This window comes from Sinocyclocheilus grahami, unplaced genomic scaffold, assembly GCF_001515645.1.
Source record: "Sinocyclocheilus grahami isolate Dianchi unplaced genomic scaffold, SAMN03320097.WGS_v1.1 scaffold85.1, whole genome shotgun sequence".
Classification (NCBI taxonomy): domain Eukaryota; kingdom Metazoa; phylum Chordata; class Actinopteri; order Cypriniformes; family Cyprinidae; genus Sinocyclocheilus; species Sinocyclocheilus grahami.
The window spans coordinates 2310800-2335020 of NW_015505264.1; the positions used below are offsets into that span (position 1 = coordinate 2310800).

A 24221-nucleotide genomic window follows, 5' to 3' on the forward strand; every position below is an offset into this window, starting at 1 on the left:
ATTCTCACTTAGTGAACATTGATTTAATCCCTTTACTTGCTAAAGCAGCCTCCTAAAGCACACCAGTATGAACCGTGTCACTTCTGCACACCTTTATGCACACACACATTTAGTTCTTATGATTCATTCTATTCCAATAGACAAGCCAGATCTAGAAATATGTAAATAAGACTTTATATCATTGTGAAAGCTCATCCTGGATTAACTCTCTCATTCTGACATGTTTTACAGGCCGTGTGGTGATGTTGCACTCCCTGATATAGAACAGAAACTTGAATCTGAATACTGGAGGAAATATGGATGTTTCTCCCATCAACAGCCGGTAACGTAAGCTGCTTTAATGGAAATAGGCCATCTGATCTATCATAAAGCCTCAGCGACCAGCTTGCACACCACATGCATGCTTAAGAGCATGTGGACCTTTAAAAATATATAAAACATACACCCACACAATGTAGAGACAAAAATGTCCTTTATGGTCATTCACACTTTCAATTCACACGTACTCAAAAGTCCCTCCGCTGTGGCTACGAAGCACAGCCCTGAAACTGTTCTTCACTCGATACATGGTTCTTCTATGGAAATAGAGCCTTTCTAAGCATACGTTTGAAACCGTATACCAGTGCTAGGAACGGTTTGGTGTATGTCTCTTAGAAACAAAACAAGCAATACAGGTTTATTTAAAAACACACACACACACTCTTTCATACATTTACATGTGAAGTCCTGTGCGAGAGCTCCAGACGCCTCTGGTTGGGGAAGGGTGTGCTGTCTGGGCCATCACATGGCGCTCATGGCACGAGGACTCTAATCTACGCTGCTATTTACGAAGTGACATGAGCAGGACGGTCACTCTTAATGCACTACAATTACATGATTCATTTGTGACCTTGTGAAACAGCTCAAATACACAAGATTTGACTATAAGGTTCAATTATAGTCAAATATCAGTTAGTCTTCCTGCCTTGACCTTAACATGGTCATTGTCACATGCACATTACAGTGTGTTTATGTGCATTTGGTTCCATATATAATCATAAAATTGTGAAGACAGACAGACAGACAGACAGACAGATAGATAGATAGTTAAAACAGACAGACAGATAGATAGATAGCTAGATAGACAAAACTAATATTAATTTTGTTTGCTAGACATTATTGCACTTTTTTATTGTCTCTAGAGGTATATTATATCTAATAAGTATCAATATTATATATTAAATGTAAACAGAAAGTCTAGTCTGTATCCGGGAAAATGACATCCGGCATTGGGAACAGCAGATACAGTGCGCATCCGGGCTGGAGTAAAGCTGGGGTACAAACAGGCCGTGACACTTGCCCAGACACTGGTGTTCCACCCAAAATCCTCCAGATTCCTCGCCGTTTTTCTCATACTCCTCTCTATCACCATGCCCTTTGTGTGACTCACGAGAGGGTTCCTCACCCGGATGCAGCAGGGTGTTGCAGAGACGCTGGGCATCGGTCAGCGTGATGAGGCCGCAGGATGGGGTCCCTGGAGGAAGGATGCCCAGCACTTTGAGGATGTGTAACTGTGTGGCATCGCAGCGGGAGCAGTACAAATACAGCTGGTCGCACACAGAGTTGATCTGTTGCAACGAGAATTCCCGCAGGACGGTGTTGAGCAGCTGGGGTAGACAAAGACGCAGTTCGCCTCCTACAGAGAAGCAGTAGATGGATTCGCCCTCCAGACAGCAGAGGACAAGGTCTGTCGAGCTGTCAGGGGGAACTAGAACGGGTCCCCCTGCCATACCTCCCTGAGCCAGAGGGGGCGCTATCTTATACTGTTCATGATGGCCAGTGAACGCAGCCGGGCCACCGAGGGAACACTGGCTGCTCAGCGAGAACTGCGCTAGAGTGTGCTTCAAACCAGGACTCAGATCCGGATTGGCCTCCATTTTGTTCGTTGCCTTTGAGACCTGATAGCCGAGAGAGGTTTCTGGGATCTTTTTGCAGGATAAATTGAGAGCAGCCATCACACGTTTCTTTATGGGTGTGCCGTCTACGGCTCTGTCTCGCTTCAACCTTTTTAATGGCACTTTTAGAAGTGCCTGTTCCTTGGGGAGGTCTTGGCGCTTGTTCTCAGGAGTTGCCATAATGTAGTTTATGGATATAGCTAAGCTGTCTTCGGGGACCAGAAGATACACAGAGGAAGTGTCAGGAATGCAGTGCTTTTATATGTGGATCATAGTAAGTCTTCAACACTTCCCAGATGGCTGAGAAATCAAAACAAGCATCACAGATTACTAATGATTAAAAAAAAACATAATATATAGTAAATTAATAGTAATAGTACTTAATAGTACTATTAAATAGTAAAACTTATCAGGCACCTTTTATGAAATGTTTTAAAATAAATTGTAATAAGATAAAGAAATATTTAGAAAAAAATGTATAAATTAAAACGATCAAATATAATACATTACTTTGATCTCATATAAAATATTGCATAATATTTAAATATTTATTTAATAATATAATATCTATTTTGTAAAATTGATTTATGAATCACAGACATAACTTTCCACTCAAAACATTTCTAAAAATCTATTTAAAATAAACTGTAACCTAAGCTTTTTTTTTGCACTGTTACATTTATCTTTATTAAGAACTTAAGAAAAAGGAAAAATAAACATATATACTGTACATATATTTTATTTTTCCCCCCTTTTTCTTAGATTCGTCATTTGTTTTCTTGGATTTTTTTTTATCTCACAACAAAAAAAACCTGTAACCTATTAAGCTTTTTTGCACTGTTACATTTACTACTTACCTTTCTTACTTATTACGATTAAGAAATCATCTTATTTTTATGACTGTAATGTAAAAAAAAACATTTTTAATTGTACAAAATGTATACATAATGTTATAAATAAATTATAAACTATAAATAAATAAAACATTTATTAATTAAATGCTTTATGGTATTAAAATGCAACTAAATCTTAATGGTGCTAAAAATGCTTTATTTTTTTATGAAAATATAGAATTTTTCTCATATTTTGCTGTACTCCAATACATTAACTTCCTAATTTCTAAATTAATATATATTGCAAATAAGAGATACTTACCACATGATTTAAATATTTATTTAATAATATAATATCTATTTTGTAAAATTGATTTATGAATCACAGACATGGCATAAACTGAAATTTCTGCATTAACATAAAATGTGAACCAAGGTTATTGTAGTTTACTAAAACTAAGACCATTAAAACATTTTTGTAACTTAAAATAAATGTTAAATTGGGAGAAAAAATATATATATCTACAGTATATATATATAAACGCTTTTTATTCTTTTTAAAATATTGTTTTAAGGCAGTATTTTTTTATTTGTACTAAAATAACTAAAATGAAATAAATAGAAATTAATTAACCCAATAAAATCTAAATTAATAAAAACTTTACAGACATTTAACCAGGATTTAGTTAAAGGGTTACTCCACTCCAAATGACAATTCAATTAATGACAAAATGACAATATTTTCATTTTGGGGTGGAGTAACCCTTTAACTAAAATTAAAACCAAAACTAAAACCAAAGCCATAAAAAACTACTTGAAATAAAATAAACATTAACTGAAATAAAATAAAATTTAAAATAATATAATAAACTTTCTATTTCAGCTAGTTGCGAAAGTGACTATTCTAATTTTTCTTGATGAACTAAAATAACTAAAATAAAAAGAAATAAACATTAATAAAAAACATATATATATAAAAAATTACAAAAAACACACAACAAAATCGCTAAACCCTTTAAAATGAAAACATTCAATATAAAATAAGAAAATAGAAATAGAAAGAATAGAAATTTCCCATGTCATTCACAAAACAGTTTCTTTTAAATAATTATAAGATTATTTTATAATTAACTCTTTAATTATAATTAAAGACCCTACACTCGTTTCCAGGAAGGGTTAATAGTATTAGTCTCGTTGTTTTAAAACGGTTGTGTTTCGTCAATGATAGCGCAATCTTCTCACAAATTAATCATATCTGTAATGTGTTATGACTGTAAGCTATGTAATAGACTTTACACCCCCTCTGACAGCGAGAGGCCCCGCCCTCTTCTCAAAGCCCCGCCCCTCTGATCGGTCTTACTCAGAGCTCCGCCCCTCCCCCCTCTGCCTTGGTAATGACATTCACTCGTGCCAGAGACCTCTGCGGGACTACCCCCATATGTTCCCACACCTATGACACTTTCACATTTCACAACAAACTGTGAAGGCACCCCTCGAGAAGATTTCATTGCGGGGGGGGTTGCCATTCGCTCGCTTCTACCGACCACAGCCATAGCAACCGTAGCAAGAGTAGAAGTCTGTCTGACGATCTAGGGTTTATATGCGGTAAACATACACGGATTATTGTGAATCTTGGTAAAGGTGTGTCTTTGTGCAGACATTTATAAAACAGATTTTTTTTATATTGTTGCTTAATAAACACAGGCTAACTGAGCAAAAAAAATATGAAATGATTCAAATGTATCAAGTCATTTTAAAACGAAGAAAACACCAGGGGACCATGATAATAGTCCCACCGTATTTCTCAGAGTGGGTATATTAACAAAATGTAATAGCAATAAAAAAAATGATTTAATTACTATTAGAAATAGTCATTTGTAGGTGTAAATTGCATAGTATACTTTTGCTTGAATGTGTAGCCAAGAATATAGTAGAAATATTATGCTGCTGAAATTTTAATTTGGAAAGCACAATTCTCAGATTTTAATCTATTTTAAATTGGACTTTTGACTCTAAACCTTATAATTACTAAGATAGCCTTTGTGACAGCTTTCCTGTCTGATAACTAGCCCTAGTCTCCTTGTGTGATTTTTTTTTTTGCACTGATTCTTAATAATTTACTAGATTGCCAATATATATTTTTATCAGTCATATCCACATACTGCAGCACTATTATTAGTCGTATTCCTCACATTACTGTGACTAACACACAGCTTAATTTGCTTATTCATCCTTTGGCCTTTGTATATGTAAATCATGTGTTTTTCAGTGTAGTAGGGGGAATTATGCCATAGTGCTTAGCATTGGCCAGCTGGTATTAAGTAACTGTAAACATTCATAGCTTTTTATTTACCTTCAACACTTTAAGAGTATTTACCACTTGATACTAAATCTTTATATATATATAAAGCGCAGTCCCTTCCGGCAAGCGCAGTCTGCTCTGATTGGCCAGCTGACCCAGTGCATTGTGATTGGCCGAACACCGCAAGCACTCGTCGCCCCTTACCATAATCGCGAGCTTCATCTTTCAAAATAAATGTAAAGACAGAGCCCGAAAGGGGAACATAGTCGCGTGACAGACACAGTGATGAAGCTGGTATGTGTTTGCAGTACACAAGCCACGGTTAAGACAGCTGACTCCACTCTGATGTGATGTGACTCTCTCTCTCTCTCTCTCTCACACACACACACACACACACACGATGCGCAAAACTCTGCATTTGAACAGTCAATAGCAAATACTTATAACAAAACAGTAGCTGATTCAGAAGCGCCAGATTGTCATAGCAAAATCAGAATTACCTCCTCTCCTAGGTTCACGAAACGGTAGTCCATAAAATGCATTGCTGTTCTGTTGTAAGTAATCTTAAATATTCCTAAATGCATCTACTTTCGGAAGGCCAAATAAAGTGCTTTTGCTTTCGCCTAGAAACACACAGCATCTCCCTGACATGGCTGCATCAACACTGTGCTTTAATGTTCAAAAAACACATAATTTTTCAAATACTGTACATTATTGTAGGTCCTCTATGCCCCGCCTCTCTCAAACGCTTCGTTTTCTACAAAGTCCCTCCTTCGCCTTCTTTGCGTGCACATTTGGGCGCATTATGCAAATATTTCCACATAGTGAGGTAGATATGTGGGGGCGTGTTAGAACGAGCCGTTTTAGGGGGGCGTGGCAGAGTCTTAACTTTGATAAAGAATATCTCTTTGGTTTTGAGACTTTAGTCTTTGCAACTTCAGGGATCTTATCTATTCACAATCAGCTTGTAACACTCCAAAGAGAAAGGAAAACTTGAAATCGCATCATATGACCCCTTTAATGGATGTAGTGGCCTCACAGGTCCTAATCATGCAATATATTGTGAGCATGAATATTTTTTATTTGTTTACATTTTTTTGTAAGGATACCTTCAGACATCCATTTGCATTCTCTTTTTTCTTTGTGTCCTTTTCCATGTGGACATTAGCATAAGGCAAATGGCTCTAATTTGACTTTCATTTGCGTCAAGGTTTGCATTTCTATAGTTTAGCTGCTAACATGTTGTTCACACCCCGACCTATGCCTGGATTACTCAATTCAGAGGAAACACCCTCTTGGTTAGACTTTTGTACAACTGTGTGGTAGAAAGAAAGAATGTAAGCATCATAAAATAATATTCCTTTAACTAAATCTCTTTTATTTAAGCAAAAATACCATTTAAGGGTATTTAAAGGCCATTAAGAAAATTTATGTAACACAGGTTGGCCACTGTGCATGTTTTCCCGGAAAGCTATTTTGTGTTTGTTTTTCGTTCTGTCTGAGACTAATTTAATGTCCTTCTGGGGCCTTTGCCTTTTACTTTTCATTACTCCCAGACTCTCAGAGAAACCATTTAAGAGAGTTTCAATGCATGGCAATAAACAACAACAGTTTCTCTGCTGTTTTCAAAGTGAATTGGAAAGTTGCAAAGGTTTGAAAAGCAATAGGTCAAGTGACCTGGAGGCAAAACAAGTGATTCAACTCATCCAGAAAGAGATCCAAGAGAAACATTTTTAATATCTTTGTGAACCTTAAAGCAATACAGTCAAGGTTTATGAATTATGTGCAGTGTAAACACAAGTTATTAAATGTGACCTAAAAACAACATGGCCGAACATTACTGACACTAGGTGAAAAACTGTATTGTGCGGCAACTGATGACTGATGAAGGGACTGAGACTCACTAGATTAAAGGAATAGTTCACCCAAAAATGTACTCACCCTCAAGCCATTCGAGATGTAGATGAGTTTGTTTCTTCAGTGGAACAGATTTGGAGAATTCAGCATTACATCACTTGCTCAACGATGAATCCTCTTTCATTGGAGGAGGTGTTATTATGGATTATGGACTGGTATTTTGTCCAGAAGCGATGAGGTAAAAACGCCTAAATGATTAATTTGTTTATTACAAACATACTGCTTTTCACTTCACAAGACATTAACTGAAGGATTGGAGTCATGTGGATTATTTGTGGATTATTGTAATGTTTTTATCAGATGTTTGGACTCTCATTTTGACGGCACCCATTCACTGATCCATTAATGAGCAAGTAATGTAATGTTAAATTTCTCCAAATCTGTTCAGATGAAAAAACAACGCATCTACATCTGGGATGGCCTGAGGGTAAGTACATTTTCAGCATTTTTTAAAATGATTTCTGAGTGAACTATTCCTTTAATTTGCCAGGGAAGAGTGGAGCTCCATAATGCCGATTTAATCATTTATTTTATTAATTTATTTGCCCTCACCTATCGTCTACCTTTCATTATGCTGTCACTCTCCTCTTGCCAGGCAACAGGACCCTGGTTCATATTTTTGGAGCCTTCAAAGCAGACAGCTCCCAGAATGTACACATAGGACAAAACAAAGAGAGAAAAATCCTTGTTGCTAAGAAACAGAGGAAAAACAGATCAGCAGGAGGACCATTTGCATGAAATAATAGACCAAATTAAGCTGAATTACTACACCATGCTTTGCAATTGTAATAACACAATGTGTTTTTATCACTTCAAATTTTAAAAGAAAGAAAAATTATTTTACACTGTTTTCGAAACATTTGTGTGCACTGTATATAACAAACACACTGTCATTATATTCTGAAAATTATTCTTTAATTTTAATATACAACCTATTTGTCAGTCTACTCTCTAATGGGGAGTATTTGCATTTAAATCATATCTCGCAACCCAGACTTCAGAACAAACCTACAAGTCATACATTTCACAAAAACTGAATGAATATAGATTTAGAACATAAGGTCACATCAGGAAGTCCATGGAGATTAGCTGCACTTTTAAAATTAAAAGGCAAACTAGATAGAAATATAATGTTCATCTGTTGTCGGCAGTATTCTAACCATTATTTTTAACCTGAAAGGGAAGAAGACATTCATCAGATCATTGTGCTTATTATATATGGAGAAGTTTTGGTTCACTGCTTATCATTTTGGTCTTGCCTGCTTTTGTCTTCTCTTGATTTGCATTTCTTGTTGTTGTTTTGCCCTGACCTCCTCCAGAGTTAAGCACCCACCTGGGAAAGTAGCAGACATGGTTAAACCAGACAATATTGATGTATTCTATTTGAAGAGCACATGTAGAAACAATTGACTGTGCCAAATGTGGTGACCCAGGATAATGTAAAGTATTTATCAGTTTCCACACTCACTGCTTTTATGCTTGTGCCAGACCTATCCACATATTCATGTATAAAAGGAACTTTAACTCCCCCTAGTGGTCACAACACCAATTCTTTTTATTTGATTCCTATCAAACAAGACTCTATGGCTTCTCAAATTTGTTTTCTGACATGGTTGAATGACTTACCCACAGTACTAGGAGATATGGAAATGTAACCCATGGCCCGACTCAAGCGCAGATCCTCCAGAGCTGCCAGTTCTGCTTCTGCTTCTGTTAAACAGCAAAGAATTCAGTGAGTGAGCAGAAAGAAAGAAAGAAAAAGAAATCAGAGTGAGAAGAATTCAGTGAGTGAGCAGAAAGAAAGAAAGAAAAAGAAATCAGAGTGAGATGCTGCATCACAATATACCTACTTTGCTGAATGTCTTGTCTTTTCTTTGGGTTTGGTGCAAATACTGTAAATGCCTTTTGACTGTCACACAAAAAAATAGGAAAGTGTCAGTGATCAAAAGTAATTATTTGAGTGAACAAAACAAGCTCTAATGGATTCTATGGCAACTACACCGTTTACTGCTGATGCTTGGATTAAGACCTGATCCACCATATGTTTCCACTGGCACTACCTGTGGATTTCAGAAAGCGCATGCGAATATGTTTTTGGCATTGGTTGTTCCTTCGGTGCATATTTCGCAGGTTTGGACCTCGTTGAAATCTCGGCCGGTTTCGCCTGTATTGCTTTCTTGCTTCTCTCCGTTGCTTTGGGTTTGTATTCGGTGTCACGGGTGCATCTTGGGCAGCTTGATGTCCTGTTTTTGCGGTGACCGACATCTCTGGTTCTGACTGCAGGTGTGGTTTCAGCTGTACTGGCTTTCATGTTCACATGCTTAGGTTTCGTTGCAACAGGTTTCGGCTTTATAAGTCTCGTGTCCGGCATATTGAGGCATTCGAGCTCTCACCTGCTCTCACCGATGATGTGCAAATTTCCTTATTCCATTGATAAACCGTAATGCACCGGTTTCAACCAGTGATATAAAGCAGATCTTCTCACATAAGAGAAAGTATAAAGACCGTGCGTGTAAAGTTTAGTGGACAACCGTCAACAGCGTCTGATCCGATTACTGAGCGCGCAGGGCACACTGGCCACTGGTGACCTCACGGTAAACCATAGTAACCACGCATAGTAACCGGTACTTCAACAACTACTAGGCCTACTACTACTAATTAATAATAATAATAATAATAATAATAATATAAAGGTGCATTCATTTTATTTTACTTAATTTTTGTACATTTTTAAAATACATTTTGTAATTTTTGCGGTGCAGTCTGTTGTGGTTGGACTTGCTATTCTAAATTAAATTAAATGTAGCCTATAACAAGCGTTGCTCTACTGCATTTCTAAACTAAAGTTAGCTTTTATTAAGTAGACTATTTTACAGGGGCAAAATATGGAAATGTAACCATTTTCGAGGAGGAAAATAGAAGATAGCCTGCATAGGCTAATCAATAATGCTTGGTTGACTAAAAGTTAAAATATGCCGTTATGTAGCCGTACATTAGTATTTCCAAAGAGAGCTCATTAACTCAATCTCTCAGTAATGGAGAAGCTTTATTATTGTTATGGTTATTATTAGCTTCACAATGGCCAAAGCAGCAATGTATAATATAGAGATGGAGTCTGTTTTGGGTTATACGTGCACAAATATAAGCATTTTATGCCTGCTGCAGAGTGTACATTTCCTCGTATTTTTCAATGACAGAAGCGTGTACGGTCCTCCTACACTGTAAGCGGTGCTGTAACATTCACCGCCCTGATGAATTTCTATCGCTACTTTTACCTTTGACGCATTAGGACATGACGGGATTGTAGCAGTCGCTGAAAACGGTCAGTGTGTGATGGGAGAACTACCCCGTTGACTTCGGACAGGTAGGATTATCTTGAACGCTCATTAATCAGTTGTAAAAAGAAGGATGTTTAGGCAAGGTCCGTGACCGGCTCGGTTGCAAAGGGAGGAGCGCACGCTCGCGCACAGAGCATCATCGTTTTCCCTTTTGACTTTCATTTTGTGTATTTCGATGCGCAGCAAGTTACGCCGTGTGCATTTCGTGTGCTCGATAAAAGGCAGCTGCTTTTATATGCATCACGCCGCGCCATAATTTAGGGAAGTGCAGGTCTTCAGGGACGGACAGAGGGCTCTAGCTGTCACTGCACGAACACACGCCCATTTTCAATATATGACCAAAATAATGACCCGCGGAATGAGCATAAGACGTAAATGCACAGACTCCGCAAGCCGCCGTCGCATTCAGTGGGCTTTTTGTAGGACCTGTGCATTTGTTTTTTTTTTGCGATTTCTGCAGCTCCGTCATAGGCCGTCGAAATGTTATGACAAATACGCGGATGTTTTTGGGAATCACCGTGGGTGTCTATTCACAAATGACTGCGGCTCGCGCATAAACATTGAAAACACGCGTGGCGTCCTGGCACCTGTGCGCGCGGCGCTTCCTGGTATGTGTCCATTAATGTCGTTGAGGTTTCACAGTTATTGCACGGAGAGAGGGTTACAACCTTCATGTTCAATAACTACACGAATGCTTATTTTACACACGGGATTTTTATTTCTATGGTTCGTATGAAACAAAGCGCAGCGCATTATTCGTCTTCGCTGTGCAGGCCTGGCGCAATATTAGGCTACATTAGGCTATTATTGTAGCCAAATTGTCTTGCTTTAAGCAGAAATGCTCAGATGCTTCATCTTTGTTCAGTTGCGGCATGGTGTGAGTTATAATAATAATACACTGTACATTTGTGGTCAAATTTACTGTAAAATAAACAACTGTGGTTGCCAGAACTTTACTGTAAAAATGCAATGATGATATTACAGGCATTACGGGAGGTGTTTGGTGATTGTATATTTTACAGTTCCTGACTGTACATATTATTAAATGATGTACTGTTAATATCCAACATATTTTAGCTTATTTGACCTATCAAGCATCTGTGGCCACTTGTAGCCCAATTACCCACACAAGCACGTAACACCAGTTACATGATTAGTATATATTAATAAAATGCAAAACATAACTTATAACAAAATTAAAGAATGCCACAAATGAGTTTTGCATTGAAATGCTGCTTTCCCCTTAATTATAAGGTGTTTTATATTTTTTTACATATGGGAAAAAACCATTTTAACAGCGTTTTACTGTATTATATACTTATTTCTTTAATGTAACATATATATTTTATGAAAATTATAAATAATTCCTACATGTTTTAATGTACATTTTCATGTATTGTTTTTTAAACTATGATACCATTTTCACCGTATATGGTGAGGTAACTTACAATTGCCTTAACCGATCGATGGTTTTTGCTGTAACACTTTGACATTCTTTTTAGTTAAAAGGATTTTTTACGGCGTAGGTAATACACAGATGTTACAGATTCCATACTGTTTTGTTCAGTTTTGGTATTTGTTTCTGCACATAACCAGAATTTTAAATGCACAATTCAGACATTGTTTGAGTCTTGTCTATTAGTGGAAGTCGGATGTGCATTTCTACTCTATATACTGTACATATATAGCATACAATAGAACATATAGAATATATTATAATTAAACAGTTGATATTCCTATGTTCTGCTGATTGTATTGAATCTGAACTTTAGTTCCTGATAGAAATTCAGCTAGAACTGAAAAGTGTAACATTTTCACTCATGCCCAACTCCTGTTTTAAAGTTAGTCTACTGAACAGAATCAACTTATTAGTTAATGCACCTAAAATAAATCCCATAAAATTTAAATATATTTGTTGCTTTAATAATGTATGTAGTGTGGACATTTTTTTTTCATATCATGCATAAAAGGCATCTAGAATAGAAAGGCTGTTTTCTTTATATAGTGTAGATATATTTTTAGGTGACCGTGATTTTGCCAAGTAAGACATGTTCCTGGATCAACATCTTTTGTTGATCCTGGATCAACATTATTGTCCAAAAATATAGACCTAACCCTATCCCTACCCCTAAACCTAACCCTACCCATAATTTATTCCTAAAATCAGAGGGAAATGATGGTTGAATAACAAGGGTGTAGAAGCACCTAACTCTGGTTGTAAGGCGAAAATGAACATTTCCTGTTAACTTATCCCTAAATTCTGATTGGTTGATTGGAATGTTGTTCCAGGATGTTGCACTTGGTGAAATCACATTCACCATATTTTTATGTATAGTGGTAAAATGTATATATGTGAATAGATTTTTATTTGTTATGCATGCAAATGCACTTATAAAACATAATTATAATAGATCTCTCCTGTCACTGATTAATGAAATTCAGAAGACCTTTCTGCAAGGTTGTCAGTTTCCACAACAGTCATGTTCTTCATTTCATTCTCGTGCAAAGTTTATTAGAAGACAGGCCCTGTAAGCAAATACAAGAAAACTGATGGAAATTTGCATGTTCAGCTTGAGTCCCTAGACAAATGACCAGCCTGTGGTTGACATATTTGTAGTTCTTTAGGATATCTATAGTTTACTACATTCAGTTGCACTGGGACGTGGATTTTACAAACGGAATAAACTTCAAGGTCGATATTTTGACTTGAAGTAGAGTTTTAGTACACTTACATATTTACAGTCAACTGTATTTCAGCTTATTGTGTCCAGATTCTGTGGAACAATGGACAAGGAGCCCCAAACTAAAGCAGAACCTGCAAAGAGCACAGTTAACACCACGACCACCACAGCGGTGAACCCTTCCCATCAGGCCAATGGTGCACCAAAAACTCCTCCTGCGCTCACATCTGTAACCACCTTCCACAATCAACCCACCCCCACCAACAGAAAAGTAGTGCAGGTATGTTTGTTCAAACCATGGTCAGTTTTGTGTATCATTTCTGCCCTTTGAAAGTGAAGTGTTGGCCCTTTTCATTAATATTCAAAGTATCTGTGCTGTCAACACATACAGTAACTGTGTAAGATGACTTAAATGAGTTTAGCATCATTAAATTTATCTGAGGAAGGTACTGTATTCATTTATCTATTTTAAAAGACCGGTATAAGCACACATGCAAATATTGTTTATCAGTCAGATTCATTTGTAAATGAAAATATGATTAGTAAGTAAAAACACAGTTGATAAGAAGATGAGCTGCAGGTTCATGAGGAACTACATTTTATTTTATTTCATTATTCAGAATCCACATTGGGAAAGGAAATTTATATATTTACAGGAACAATTCAGCAAATTCATGTTCATCCAGAGAACATGATTCATTGTTTATAATCAACCGACAAAATAAGTATCTGCATAAATAAAAAAAAATTATCTGCATTCTAATGAGTAACTAGGTGCGCTGAACGCTGTTTCCGGATAGCCTAAACTGTCTAAAAAAAACATGGAAGTAGTTGTGCAAGTAATCCATAACATGTAAAATGTAATTTTAATATAACATTTCGATTTCATATTTATACATCTTTTTATAATACTGTTTGTTACTACTGTTTTTCATCTTTTATAATAAAATTAACCACTTTCTTCTATCATCATAAAACTTCCTATCTCTTCCTCCAGGTCAATCTGTCTGGGGACCGACTGGCACCGTCTTTTTCACCAAGTGAGAGAGTCAGCCAAGCTTCATCATCACAGCAGAGCCCTAAAACGGTGTGTGTGCAACAACATAGAAGAAGTAATGTTTGTTCTCTTGTCATGACATTTATTGTTTAATTTCTCTCAGGTTTCTCTTCCCAACACTCCTGGATCAACACCTCTTGTAAGAGGAAGTCAGAATCCAAGCACTGCTCGTAAAATCTCCCCTCAAACGCTGCTTTTGGGGAAGAGCCCGAGTACAAGTCAGGCTCAGATGCTTCTGAGGGCCCAGATGGTGAGACAACCTGTGTCATCGTGTCCTGTTCTGCAGCATTTTTAAACTTCTCATCATTGCAAATTCAGTTCCTCACATGCACTTTAACAGTTTTACCCACAATGCAACAGAAGACGTGCCCCCTTTCACACTCAAATGGAAACTTTGCTGGTTTCTCAACTCTTAGTGAACGCAGATATGAAGGGCGTCCTGTGACCCACTGCACTGTTTACTCACAGTCCTTGTTAATGTTGTATTTATTGCTCGTATCTGCATCAAAGTGTCGTACTGTTTTTTGACAGAAGTCTCTCATGCTCACCAAGACTGTATTTTATTTGATAAAAATACAGAAAAAACTGCATTATTGTGAAATGTTACTGCAATTTAAAAGAACTGTTTTCAATTTTAAAATATAATTTATTCCTGTGAAGTAATGCTGAATTTTCATCACCATTACTCCAGTCTTCAGTGTCACATGATCCTTCAGAAATCATTCTAATATGCTGATTTGGTGCTTGGTTATTATCAAGTATTATTGCTATTACTGCTTAATATTTTTGAGGAAACCGTGAAACCTTTTTATTAGAATTCTTTGATTAAATAAAAAGTTCAAAAGAACAGCATTTATTTGAAATAGAAACCTTTGTAACATTATAAATGGAATTACGGTTACTTTTAATCAATTTAATGCGTACTTGCTAAATAAAAGTGTAATTTTTTTTTCTTTTTCTTTTTTTTAAATTTTACTTACCCCAAACATTTGAATCACGACGTATCAGGGTTTCCACAAAAATATTAAGCAGCACAGCTGTTTTCACCATTGATAATAAAAAGAAATGTTTCTTGAGCAGCAAATCAGCAGATTGGAATGATTTCTGAAGGATCGTGTGACACTGAGAGCTAATTGAGTAATGATGCTGAAAATACAGCTTTTCCATCACAGGAATAAATTACATTTTAAAATCTATTAAAACATAAAACAGTTATTTAGAATTGTAATGATATTTCAGAATATTACTGTTTTACTGTATTTTTGATTTAAAAAAATGCAGCCTTGGTGAGCGTAACAGATTTCCAAAAAATTTTTTCAAAATTGCTTTTGAAAAAAGCTTTTGATTGGTGGTGTGTGTGCTGTGCACACATAACTAATGTCTACAGGTTGTATTTTTTCTCAGCTCATGGTCTAGTGTGACCAGCAGACATATTGGCTTAAACAAGCAGAGGGTTAGTGTATAGAGGCCTGCACAGGGTGCATGCTTGCATGTCTCTGATGAGGACAGATTTTACTCGACCACATCAAAAGCTCTTCACTGTGCTGTGAAGTTCACCATCACACCTACACAGCAAAAGCACAACAGGCAGGAAATGACAGCCTTCTACTCTGCACCTCTGGAACTTTTTCTTTATCTTTTTACCTTCTCTCTTTTTCTTTCTCTCTTGCATTTCTCTCCTTCTCTGTGCTTGCCATCTGGCAGTTGATTCTAACGTCTGCTGTGCGGCCTGATGTACCTGCCCTCTCCTCCTCCTCTTGCTCCACCCCTTCCTCTTCCTCACCTCGATTTCCCTCCACACAGGTGAGCTTGATTATATCTGATCATGTGATAAAGACATCCGTTCTTCTGAATTTAAAGGGACAGTTCACTCAAAAATTATGTTTTGTCATCATTTACCCACCTGAATTTACTTGAGAAATTGAGCAGAATCTCTACACAATAAAAACAAATGGTGACTGATGGGGCTCCAAAAAATTATTTGTTATTATTATTTGCTGAAAATTCCCCTCTACTCTCAAATCTTCTGAAGACTTTGCAAGAATATCGCTGACAAGTCATATGAACTTTTTATTGTATTTTTGTGCTTTTTTGTGTCCATTTTAAAAATATGAAAAGAGCAGCTCAGATATTCTGCTAAACATCTTCCTGAAGAAAGTTATACAAGTTTGTAATGACATGAGAGTGAGCAAATGATGACAATTTTTTCCATTTGTAGATTAACTAACTTTAATGTAGCATATAACTGTAAAAGCCAAAAAACATATTTTTTTCTGAAGTTTTAAATCTGTGTTCATCTGGTTTCTGTTACATGTGGTGTTCTTCCAAAACCAGAATTTATGGCATCAATATCTTTCATTCTGTCTCTATTCTTCAGCTCCAGAGTCTGACTCTCCGTCCACCTCCACCTGGCACCCTTACCATCCCTCCAAACTTACCACTAAAGCCCACAACATTAAGCCAACCCCCTCCTCTTTCATGCTCAAGATTACCAACCTTCCATCTGAGACCCAGCCAGCCAGTGAATGCTCCAGGGAAGGATGTAGCTACTAAGACAGAAAGCCCAGCATCTCAAACAGCTCAAACAAAAGCACCCGTTCGCCATCTTACGGTTCCACCTCCATGTAAGTGAACGCATACATATCTTGAACAGTGGTTTACTATGTCATCAAGTATAAAGAAGTAATGAGGTTTTGGGGCAAAATGCCACATGAAGTGACCAAAATTTCCAACATATCTCTCACAATGTGAGAATATCCAGCTGATTCTTGTTTCTTATTCTTTCATTTTTCTCCAGCCCTGTATGCACCTGCACAGGCCCATGCCTTAGCGAAGCAGAAGCTGAACAGTCTCAAAAGGCCCCACAGCCAGATCAGCATCCCCCAGCACCCCTTTAATCAGAGGCATACGCCCCCAAACTCTCCCCCCGCCACACCAAAGAAGCCTCTTCCAGAGTTAAAGCGCTGCCCGTCCACCCAGTCATCCCAAAGCGTGTCGGCGCAGAGCGCTTCAGTGCCCATCACCGTTCCTTCCCCCGCGAGGTCTCACCTCACACCCCATACCCTGACTTTGCCCTTGAGGTCTTCCTCACCCGGTGGGTCCTTACTGGCTACAAAACAGCTGCTGAGGATCGCGTTGTCTTCTGCATCTGCCCAGTGCACCAACGGCCAATCAAAGACAGTTACTGTGTCCCCGCCCCACGACCTCATCCAATCCAAGCCACTCATCTCGCCTGTGCTCGCTAAACCAGAGTGTCCCGCCCAGCCGTTACGGACTCCAAACCCATGCCCACAGCTGGTGCAGCTGTCGCCCTCCAGACAAACCACTGCGGCCACACCTCTCATCACCACCCCACTGCTGGCGTCTCCTCAAAGGGCATCCCCTCCGTCTCCAGTGCTGCCCCTGGTGTCCACCAGCAGCATTCTCGCACCGCTGCAGTCTCTTTTGACCTCACAGAGTCCAACACAGACATCCGAGACGTCGAAAGAGCCGAAGGATAGAAAGCAAGAGCAGAAGGAGGGAGAAGTACCAGAACAGACTCCTCAAGATCTGAAATGTCCAGCACCCCAAGAGAAAATCACCCAGCCTGTCACCGTAGATCAGCCATCAAGCGAAACTACGGAGAAGGTTATTAAATACAGTGCAAACTTCAAACTTCTTAGGATACATTTGAAAGAACTTTACTTTTTGTGGGCGACCAATATGGATTTTTCAATGGCCCGATACTATGATATTTAGAGAGAAGTGTGGCCGAATTAATGCTAAAAAGACAATTTAATGATGATAAATGTTACATAGATAAATTGCTGAAGTTAAATAAACACAACATTTTTTGGAAACAATGCAAGGGGAAGCGCTTGATAACTGGCCAATCAGTCAGATATAATCCAATGCTCATAGTCTCATAATGGTGAAATATCAAATATTATCTGATTAATACTCATGGGCGATATATCAGTCTATCATTACTTCTTAAAATAACTTTTTTTTTCCAGCAGGGTTATTATAGTTAATTCAATCTAAAACAAAAAAAAAGTTTATTACATTTTCATTATTAAATTATAATATAAACGTTAACTGAAAATAAATAGAAATTATTTATTTCAGCTAGTTCCATTTTCATTTAGTTTAGCTTGATATACTAAAAATTTAAACTAAAACTGAAATAAAAATAAATAAAAACTATATTGACTTATTTAAACAAAAAAGCTAAAAAACATTACTACAATTAACTCAAATTAAAATATACAAATTAAAAACTTTCTAAATATTAATATAACTATAATAGTATCTCAATGATACTATCGTAATATTGTTTTACAGTAATGCTTTAGTGAGTATATGTTGACGTGAACAATCTCTCCGTTTCAGGTCTTGGACAAGATGACAGTATGCACAGAGGATTCAAGGACTGACAGCCAGATCAAGACGTCACAGAAGAATGAGACACTCTCGACCTCAGTCGCACCATGGCCAGCTGAGAAAGATGACCAGTGTGAGGAAATGTCCACCCAGTCAGACAATCACTCAGGTATATAGAGTCATAGTGTGCAATGAAAAGTCAAATATTTCTCATTAAATATATACAATTTACCTGAATGTTTTAGGAGAAACATCTGAGATATTTCATACCTCAATATATAACTGAGAACTCCATAAAGTCTCCTGAAATCTGAAGCAGGATTTATATACCCTGTTGGTAATATCACAACTGTCTTCATCTTCATCTAGCAATTTCCAGCCTGTCCTCTGACATGTCACCCATCCAGTCCTCCATCACTCAGCCATTAGATATGTCCCCTGTGGACAGCTGCTTTCCTCCAAAATTTCACCCTGTGTTAGAGAGGCCACCAGTTCAGCCTCCCACCGTCAGTCAGGTGAAGGCTACAGAGGCTCAACAACCATCAGAAGCAGCCAAACCTTTGGTTCTAACACATCTGGTGGAAGGATTTATCATACAGGAAGGACTGGAGCCATTCCCGGTAAACAAAATGTCTATCAACCACTGATATCAGTATAATATTTATATAGTAACCACATCATCTGAGTCTGTGGAGTCCTCTGGAGGTTCTGAACTGGAAGGGATGAGTTCTGCTTCCCTCACACCATTCACCCCAGACTCATGGACAGGACCCACCATCAGAGACGACCTGCTCACCTGTGGGATTATTGTGAAATATTATTACAAAATATAATAAACATTTTCTATTTTAATATATTTTAAAATGTAATGTATTCCTGTGTTGGAAAAGCTAAATTTTCAGCATCATTACTATGGTCTTCAGTGTCACATAATCCTTCAGAAATCATATATCATAATATATATATATATACCGGTATATATATATATATTATGATATATGATTTCTGAAGGATTATGTGACACTGAAGACCATAGTAATGATGCTGAAAATTTAGCTTTTCCAACACAGGAATACATTACATTTTAAAATATATTAAAATAGAAAATGTTTATTATATTTTGTAATAATATTTCACAATAATCCCACAGGTGAGCAGGTCGTCTCTGATGGTGGGTCCTGTCCATGAGTCTGGGGTGAATGGTGTGAGGGAAGCAGAACTCATCCCTTCCAGTTCAGAACCTCCAGAGGACTCCACAGACTCAGATGATGTGGTTACAAACAGTAAGTAAAACATCTGCCTTCTTTTCTAAGTTTGTATTTGTAGTTTATTGCATCATATTTATTACAAATATACCATGTAATCTTTAACTAAACAATTTTTGGCCGCCAAAATCAATCAATCAATCAGTCAATCAATCAATATTATCTATCTATCTATCTATCTGTCTGTCTGTCATCTTTTACTAATATTTTTTTCACTGTAGATGGTGTCGGACGGTCCCACAAGCTTGTTCTGCAGTGCCAATTTTGCAAGAGGAAAGGCACTGCCCAAACATTCCCACGCTCCAAACGCTTCTGCTCCAAATCCTGTGCCAAGAGGTACTCCTCCATTACGTGACATAAATAACACATTGATGGAATAAAATAAACAACCTGACCTATTAGTATAACTGACACAATAATGGATGGGTGTCTGACTTGTATTCTGGCACAAACAACTGCTCCATCAACACCCTTGCAAACGTATCTCTTGCTTAGTGGGGTCAGAAACCACAACTGGAAGGGTCTGAGCATGATTTCCTGCATGTATCTAGAGTTCTCGTCAAGAATAAAAGAACACATGTCAAATTGACTCTTTGTGTGGTGTTGAAAAGGGTATTTCCCTCAGCAGCTTTTAATATGCATGCTTACAGTGGCCACATTAAATGTTTGGACACACCTATAAATGTTATGAATGTTATTTCATTATACAGCAATTATCAAACTAAGTGGAGTTTATATTAAAGTAATACAGAACCAAAAGACTTTCTCGATATTTTGAAGACAATTTTTTAAGAGAAATGTTTACAAAAATAAGGATTTGTTTGGTTCATAGTTAATGTGGTGAACTGCAACTGTGGTTACTGTACTAGAACACCTATATGTCAAATTGAGGAACTAAAAATGACAACTTGGTCATTGCAAAATGGCTAAGTGAAGTTAGCTAAGACAAAAGCTGAATCATTTGTTTGCAAATGCCACTTTTTCTATTTGTTTCTAATGCAATGACTTTGATACATTTTTAAGTATACAAAAGTGTTTTTAGGAGCACTGTATTTAAGTATGGTAGAATAGTGAGTCATGCGCTCAAAGCCAATAGCTAGCATTGTCCTAAAAAGATTCACACACTTACACATACATACTGTGACAGGATGTGGTCATGGTTTGTGATAAACATCAACCCTTGACACACATTACAAGCTGCAAGGCTGATTTTGGTCAGTATGTTGGGCTGACTAAGTACAACCTTTGTTTACCTTCTCGATCTTCTTGCAGGTTCAGTTACACCAAACGTTTCCGTGCGCTCAGGCGCTGTGTGAGTGAGGGGGGCCACAGATCTGAGCTCAGTGGTGCTGAGGAAAATTTCCACCAGGTTTGTCCAAGGCCTGTAAAACAATGCACTTGTTTGAGATCTGTGTGCTATACTTAACTCTGTTACCATCTAGGCCAAACATGAGACCACGGAGCAGTGGAGAATCCTTCAGCAGCAGCCACACGAGGGTGAAGATGTGACGGCTGCTCCAATGAAGACCAGGCTCCGCAGACACACGGAACAGGAACGAGAGCGAGAGATTAGAGTCAGGCAAACGGTGGAGGAGACGAGAAGTGCTCCCACCTCACCCATAGATCCTGTATCTCCCACCGATGTCTCCCCCTATCCAAAACCAGCTCAGTGGTCGGTGGATCAAGTGTCAAGCTTTATATCCAATTTACCAGGTACAAAGAACCCCTATCTATTTATCTATCTATCTATCTCTGTCTGTCTGTCTGTTAGCCAGGCTTTCTCAAGCTAACATTAAATTTATCTTGACAAACTTTTTCCAAACTTAGTTCCATTATGTGAATGTTAGCAGTACTGTTTTAACAGTACTGTTTTAACCCACCTCAATTATCTAAGGGTGTCAAGACATCGCAGAATCCTTCAGAGCCCAAGAGATCGACGGGCAGGCCTTGCTTCTTCTGACCGAAGACCATTTGATGAGTGCCATGAATGTCAAACTCGGCCCCGCTCTCAAAATATGTGCCCGCATCAACTCCCTAAAAGAAGGTGGAAGATAAAGAGAATGAAACAGCGACACAAAAGAAGCTAGGTATATCCTTGTGGACCATAAGAGCACTTGCCAATAGAATAGAGCCATTTTGTGCACTTTAATCTTCAGAGATTTATGCGATAATTTCATTGTTATGAGAAAGCTTACATGTATTTGCTTGAACTAAACTAGCCAAACTTTACAGTTCTTGTAAACTTAGCCTCTGTCTGAAAGCATGGTAGCAATATAATGGTCTCAGTCTGTGAGCGTTTTACAGGATGTATATTTAATCGCAGTAGGAGGGAACTGTTAGCGTCTCCTTTTTTTGTATGGGTAATCATGATCAGGGTCAATGATTTTATATTTTTGGCTGAAAGCAAAGGAGATCACTTCCTGTGACAGCGCGGAGAGGTTTGACAAGAACGGAAGTGCTGTTATTGTGTGCATGTCCCTTTGTATATATTTTCCTATCGTATTCCATATGTATACATGTATAACAATGCAGTGTTCTGTGTGTATAAATTAAAAAAAAATGTTTTGTGAAGGATTTGTAATATTTAATATATTTGTCTTCTAAGGCTCTAGAAAGTACAAATGCGAATCATTTCAAGTTTATAAACATTTTTAAACGACATTTGAGATACTGATATAAATGACATTTTGTGAAATCTCCGCAGTGGTACTGTGTAAATCAGACAGACTGTCAAAGAATAAGACAAGAAGAAGGTACCCGAAGGCAATCGTTTTAAATCAAGGCAGTGAAAAGGTGCCTTTTTTATGAGACCTTATGAAACTACTGTAGGCATTTTGCTGAGGCAAGCTATGTACTAGATTGTGTCATCAAGTGTTGTTTCTCATTGTTACATTACATTTCTTGTGCCACTTTTGATTATTTAATTAAACCAACTACATTTTGTTACGGAACTTTGAATTGGTCATTTATTGTACACATTTCTTTGTTGATTTTATTATTGTTTTTGTCCTTTTACAGGTGCATCTTCAACATGTGGCAATGTGTTCAAAAGTTTGGGGTCAGTAATTTGTTTTGTTTTTTCCTCAGAAATTAATCATTTTGTTCAGCAAGAATGCATTAAATTGATCAAAAGTGGCAATAAAGACTTTTACAATGTTACAAAAAATCTATTAAAAATGATGAATCTATTCATCAAAGAATCATGCAAAAATGTATCATGGTTTCCAGAAAAATATTAAGTAACACAACTGTTTTCAACATTAATAATAAATGTTTCTTGAGCAGCAAATCAGCATATTAGAATGATTTCTGAAGGATCGTGTGACACTGGCGTAATGGCTGCTGAAAAATAAGCTTTGTCATCCAGGGAAAAAAATACATAAAAAATAAATAAATACAATAAAATCTAGTTTTAAAAAAGATCTTACTGACCCCACACATTTGAACAGTAGTGTATAAATCAGTTTTCTGTCATTTAGTAAGGGTTTCTCTGAGCTTGGTATGAGTCATCATAAAGCCTCCAGATATGTTTCTTTTTTTTTAAGTTAACTTATTAATCCCACAAGGGGCAATTAAAGTAGGGTAGTAGCATCACACAACAACTTAATACAAACATAAGATATCACCTAGACCAGGGCTGTCCAAACTCGGTCCTGGAGGGTCGGTGTCCTGCAGAGTTTAGCTCCAACTTGCCTCAACACACCTGCCTGGGAGTTTCTATGCCTAGTAAGAGCTTGATTAGCTGGTTCAGGTGTGTTTAATTAGGGTTGGAGCTAAACTCTGCAGGACACCGGCCTTCCAGGACCAAGTTTGGACAGCCCTGACCTAGACAATACAAAGAGATAAATAAGTAAAAACACAACCCAACATGCTTCATAATAAATTCCATTCATAACTATAAGAAATAAAATTACTAAAACTTTGAATTGCAAAAACGTATAGCCTCTGGAACAAAAGTGAATTTATATCTATTAGATGAACATTTAATGCTTCTGAATCTTCTTCCAGAGGGCAATACCTCAAAGTTTGGACAGCCCTGACCTAGACAATACAAAGAGATAAATAAGTAAAAACACAACCCAACATGCTTCATAATAAATTCCATTCATAACTATAAGAAATAAAATTACTAAAACTTTGAATTGCAAAAACGTATAGCCTCTGGAACAAAAGTGAATTTATATCTATTAGATGAAATTTTAATGCTTCTGAATTTTTTTTTTAATCGTGTTAAATGTTTTCCCTTTTCTCAAATCAAGCCGATCTCAGATGCCTGTCTGTGTGACGTCACACAGACAGGCCCCTCCCATGATAGTTTGATTGACAGTAGCGTTTCAGCACAGACTGGACTGGTGTCTTACCTTAGACCCACCCTGAGTGAGCTGTCATCAGTCCGCCATTGTTTCACCGCCGGAGCAGATGTAGACAAGAATGACTCCTAAGCGATTGAGGTGTTCTGTAGTTGGATGTAATAATGAGCATAGCAGTCGTCATTTACTCCCGACATCTGAGCCGCTGAACTCGCAGTGGAT

General features: G+C 37.5%; 1 protein-coding gene across 6 annotated transcripts; it reads left to right on the forward strand.

Annotated features, from left to right (window-relative positions):
- The first annotated feature begins 14 nt into the window (after positions 1–14).
- LOC107586746 (polyhomeotic-like protein 3) lies at positions 15–22776 on the forward strand. 6 transcript variants are annotated; one of them, XM_016274251.1, is made up of 15 exons: positions 15–322; positions 13082–13285; positions 14003–14092; positions 14166–14312; positions 15767–15865; positions 16440–16686; positions 16860–17689; positions 18434–18593; positions 18794–19044; positions 19575–19707; positions 19911–20025; positions 20962–21058; positions 21132–21402; positions 21584–21776; positions 22708–22776. In XM_016274251.1, exons 1-14 carry the CDS (start codon positions 221–223, stop codon positions 21742–21744), a joined length of 2907 nt encoding a protein of 968 aa, XP_016129737.1. In that variant the 5' UTR covers positions 15–220; the 3' UTR covers positions 21745–21776; positions 22708–22776. The 6 variants fall into 6 exon arrangements, with proteins under 6 accessions (XP_016129737.1, XP_016129738.1, XP_016129740.1 ...); XM_016274254.1 differs by lacking the exons at positions 15–322; positions 22708–22776 and adding an exon at positions 10239–10350 and having other exon boundaries at positions 21584–22640; XM_016274255.1 differs by lacking the exons at positions 15–322; positions 22708–22776 and adding an exon at positions 10239–10350 and having other exon boundaries at positions 13096–13285; positions 21584–22640.
- Positions 22777–24221: the final 1445 nt, after the last annotated feature.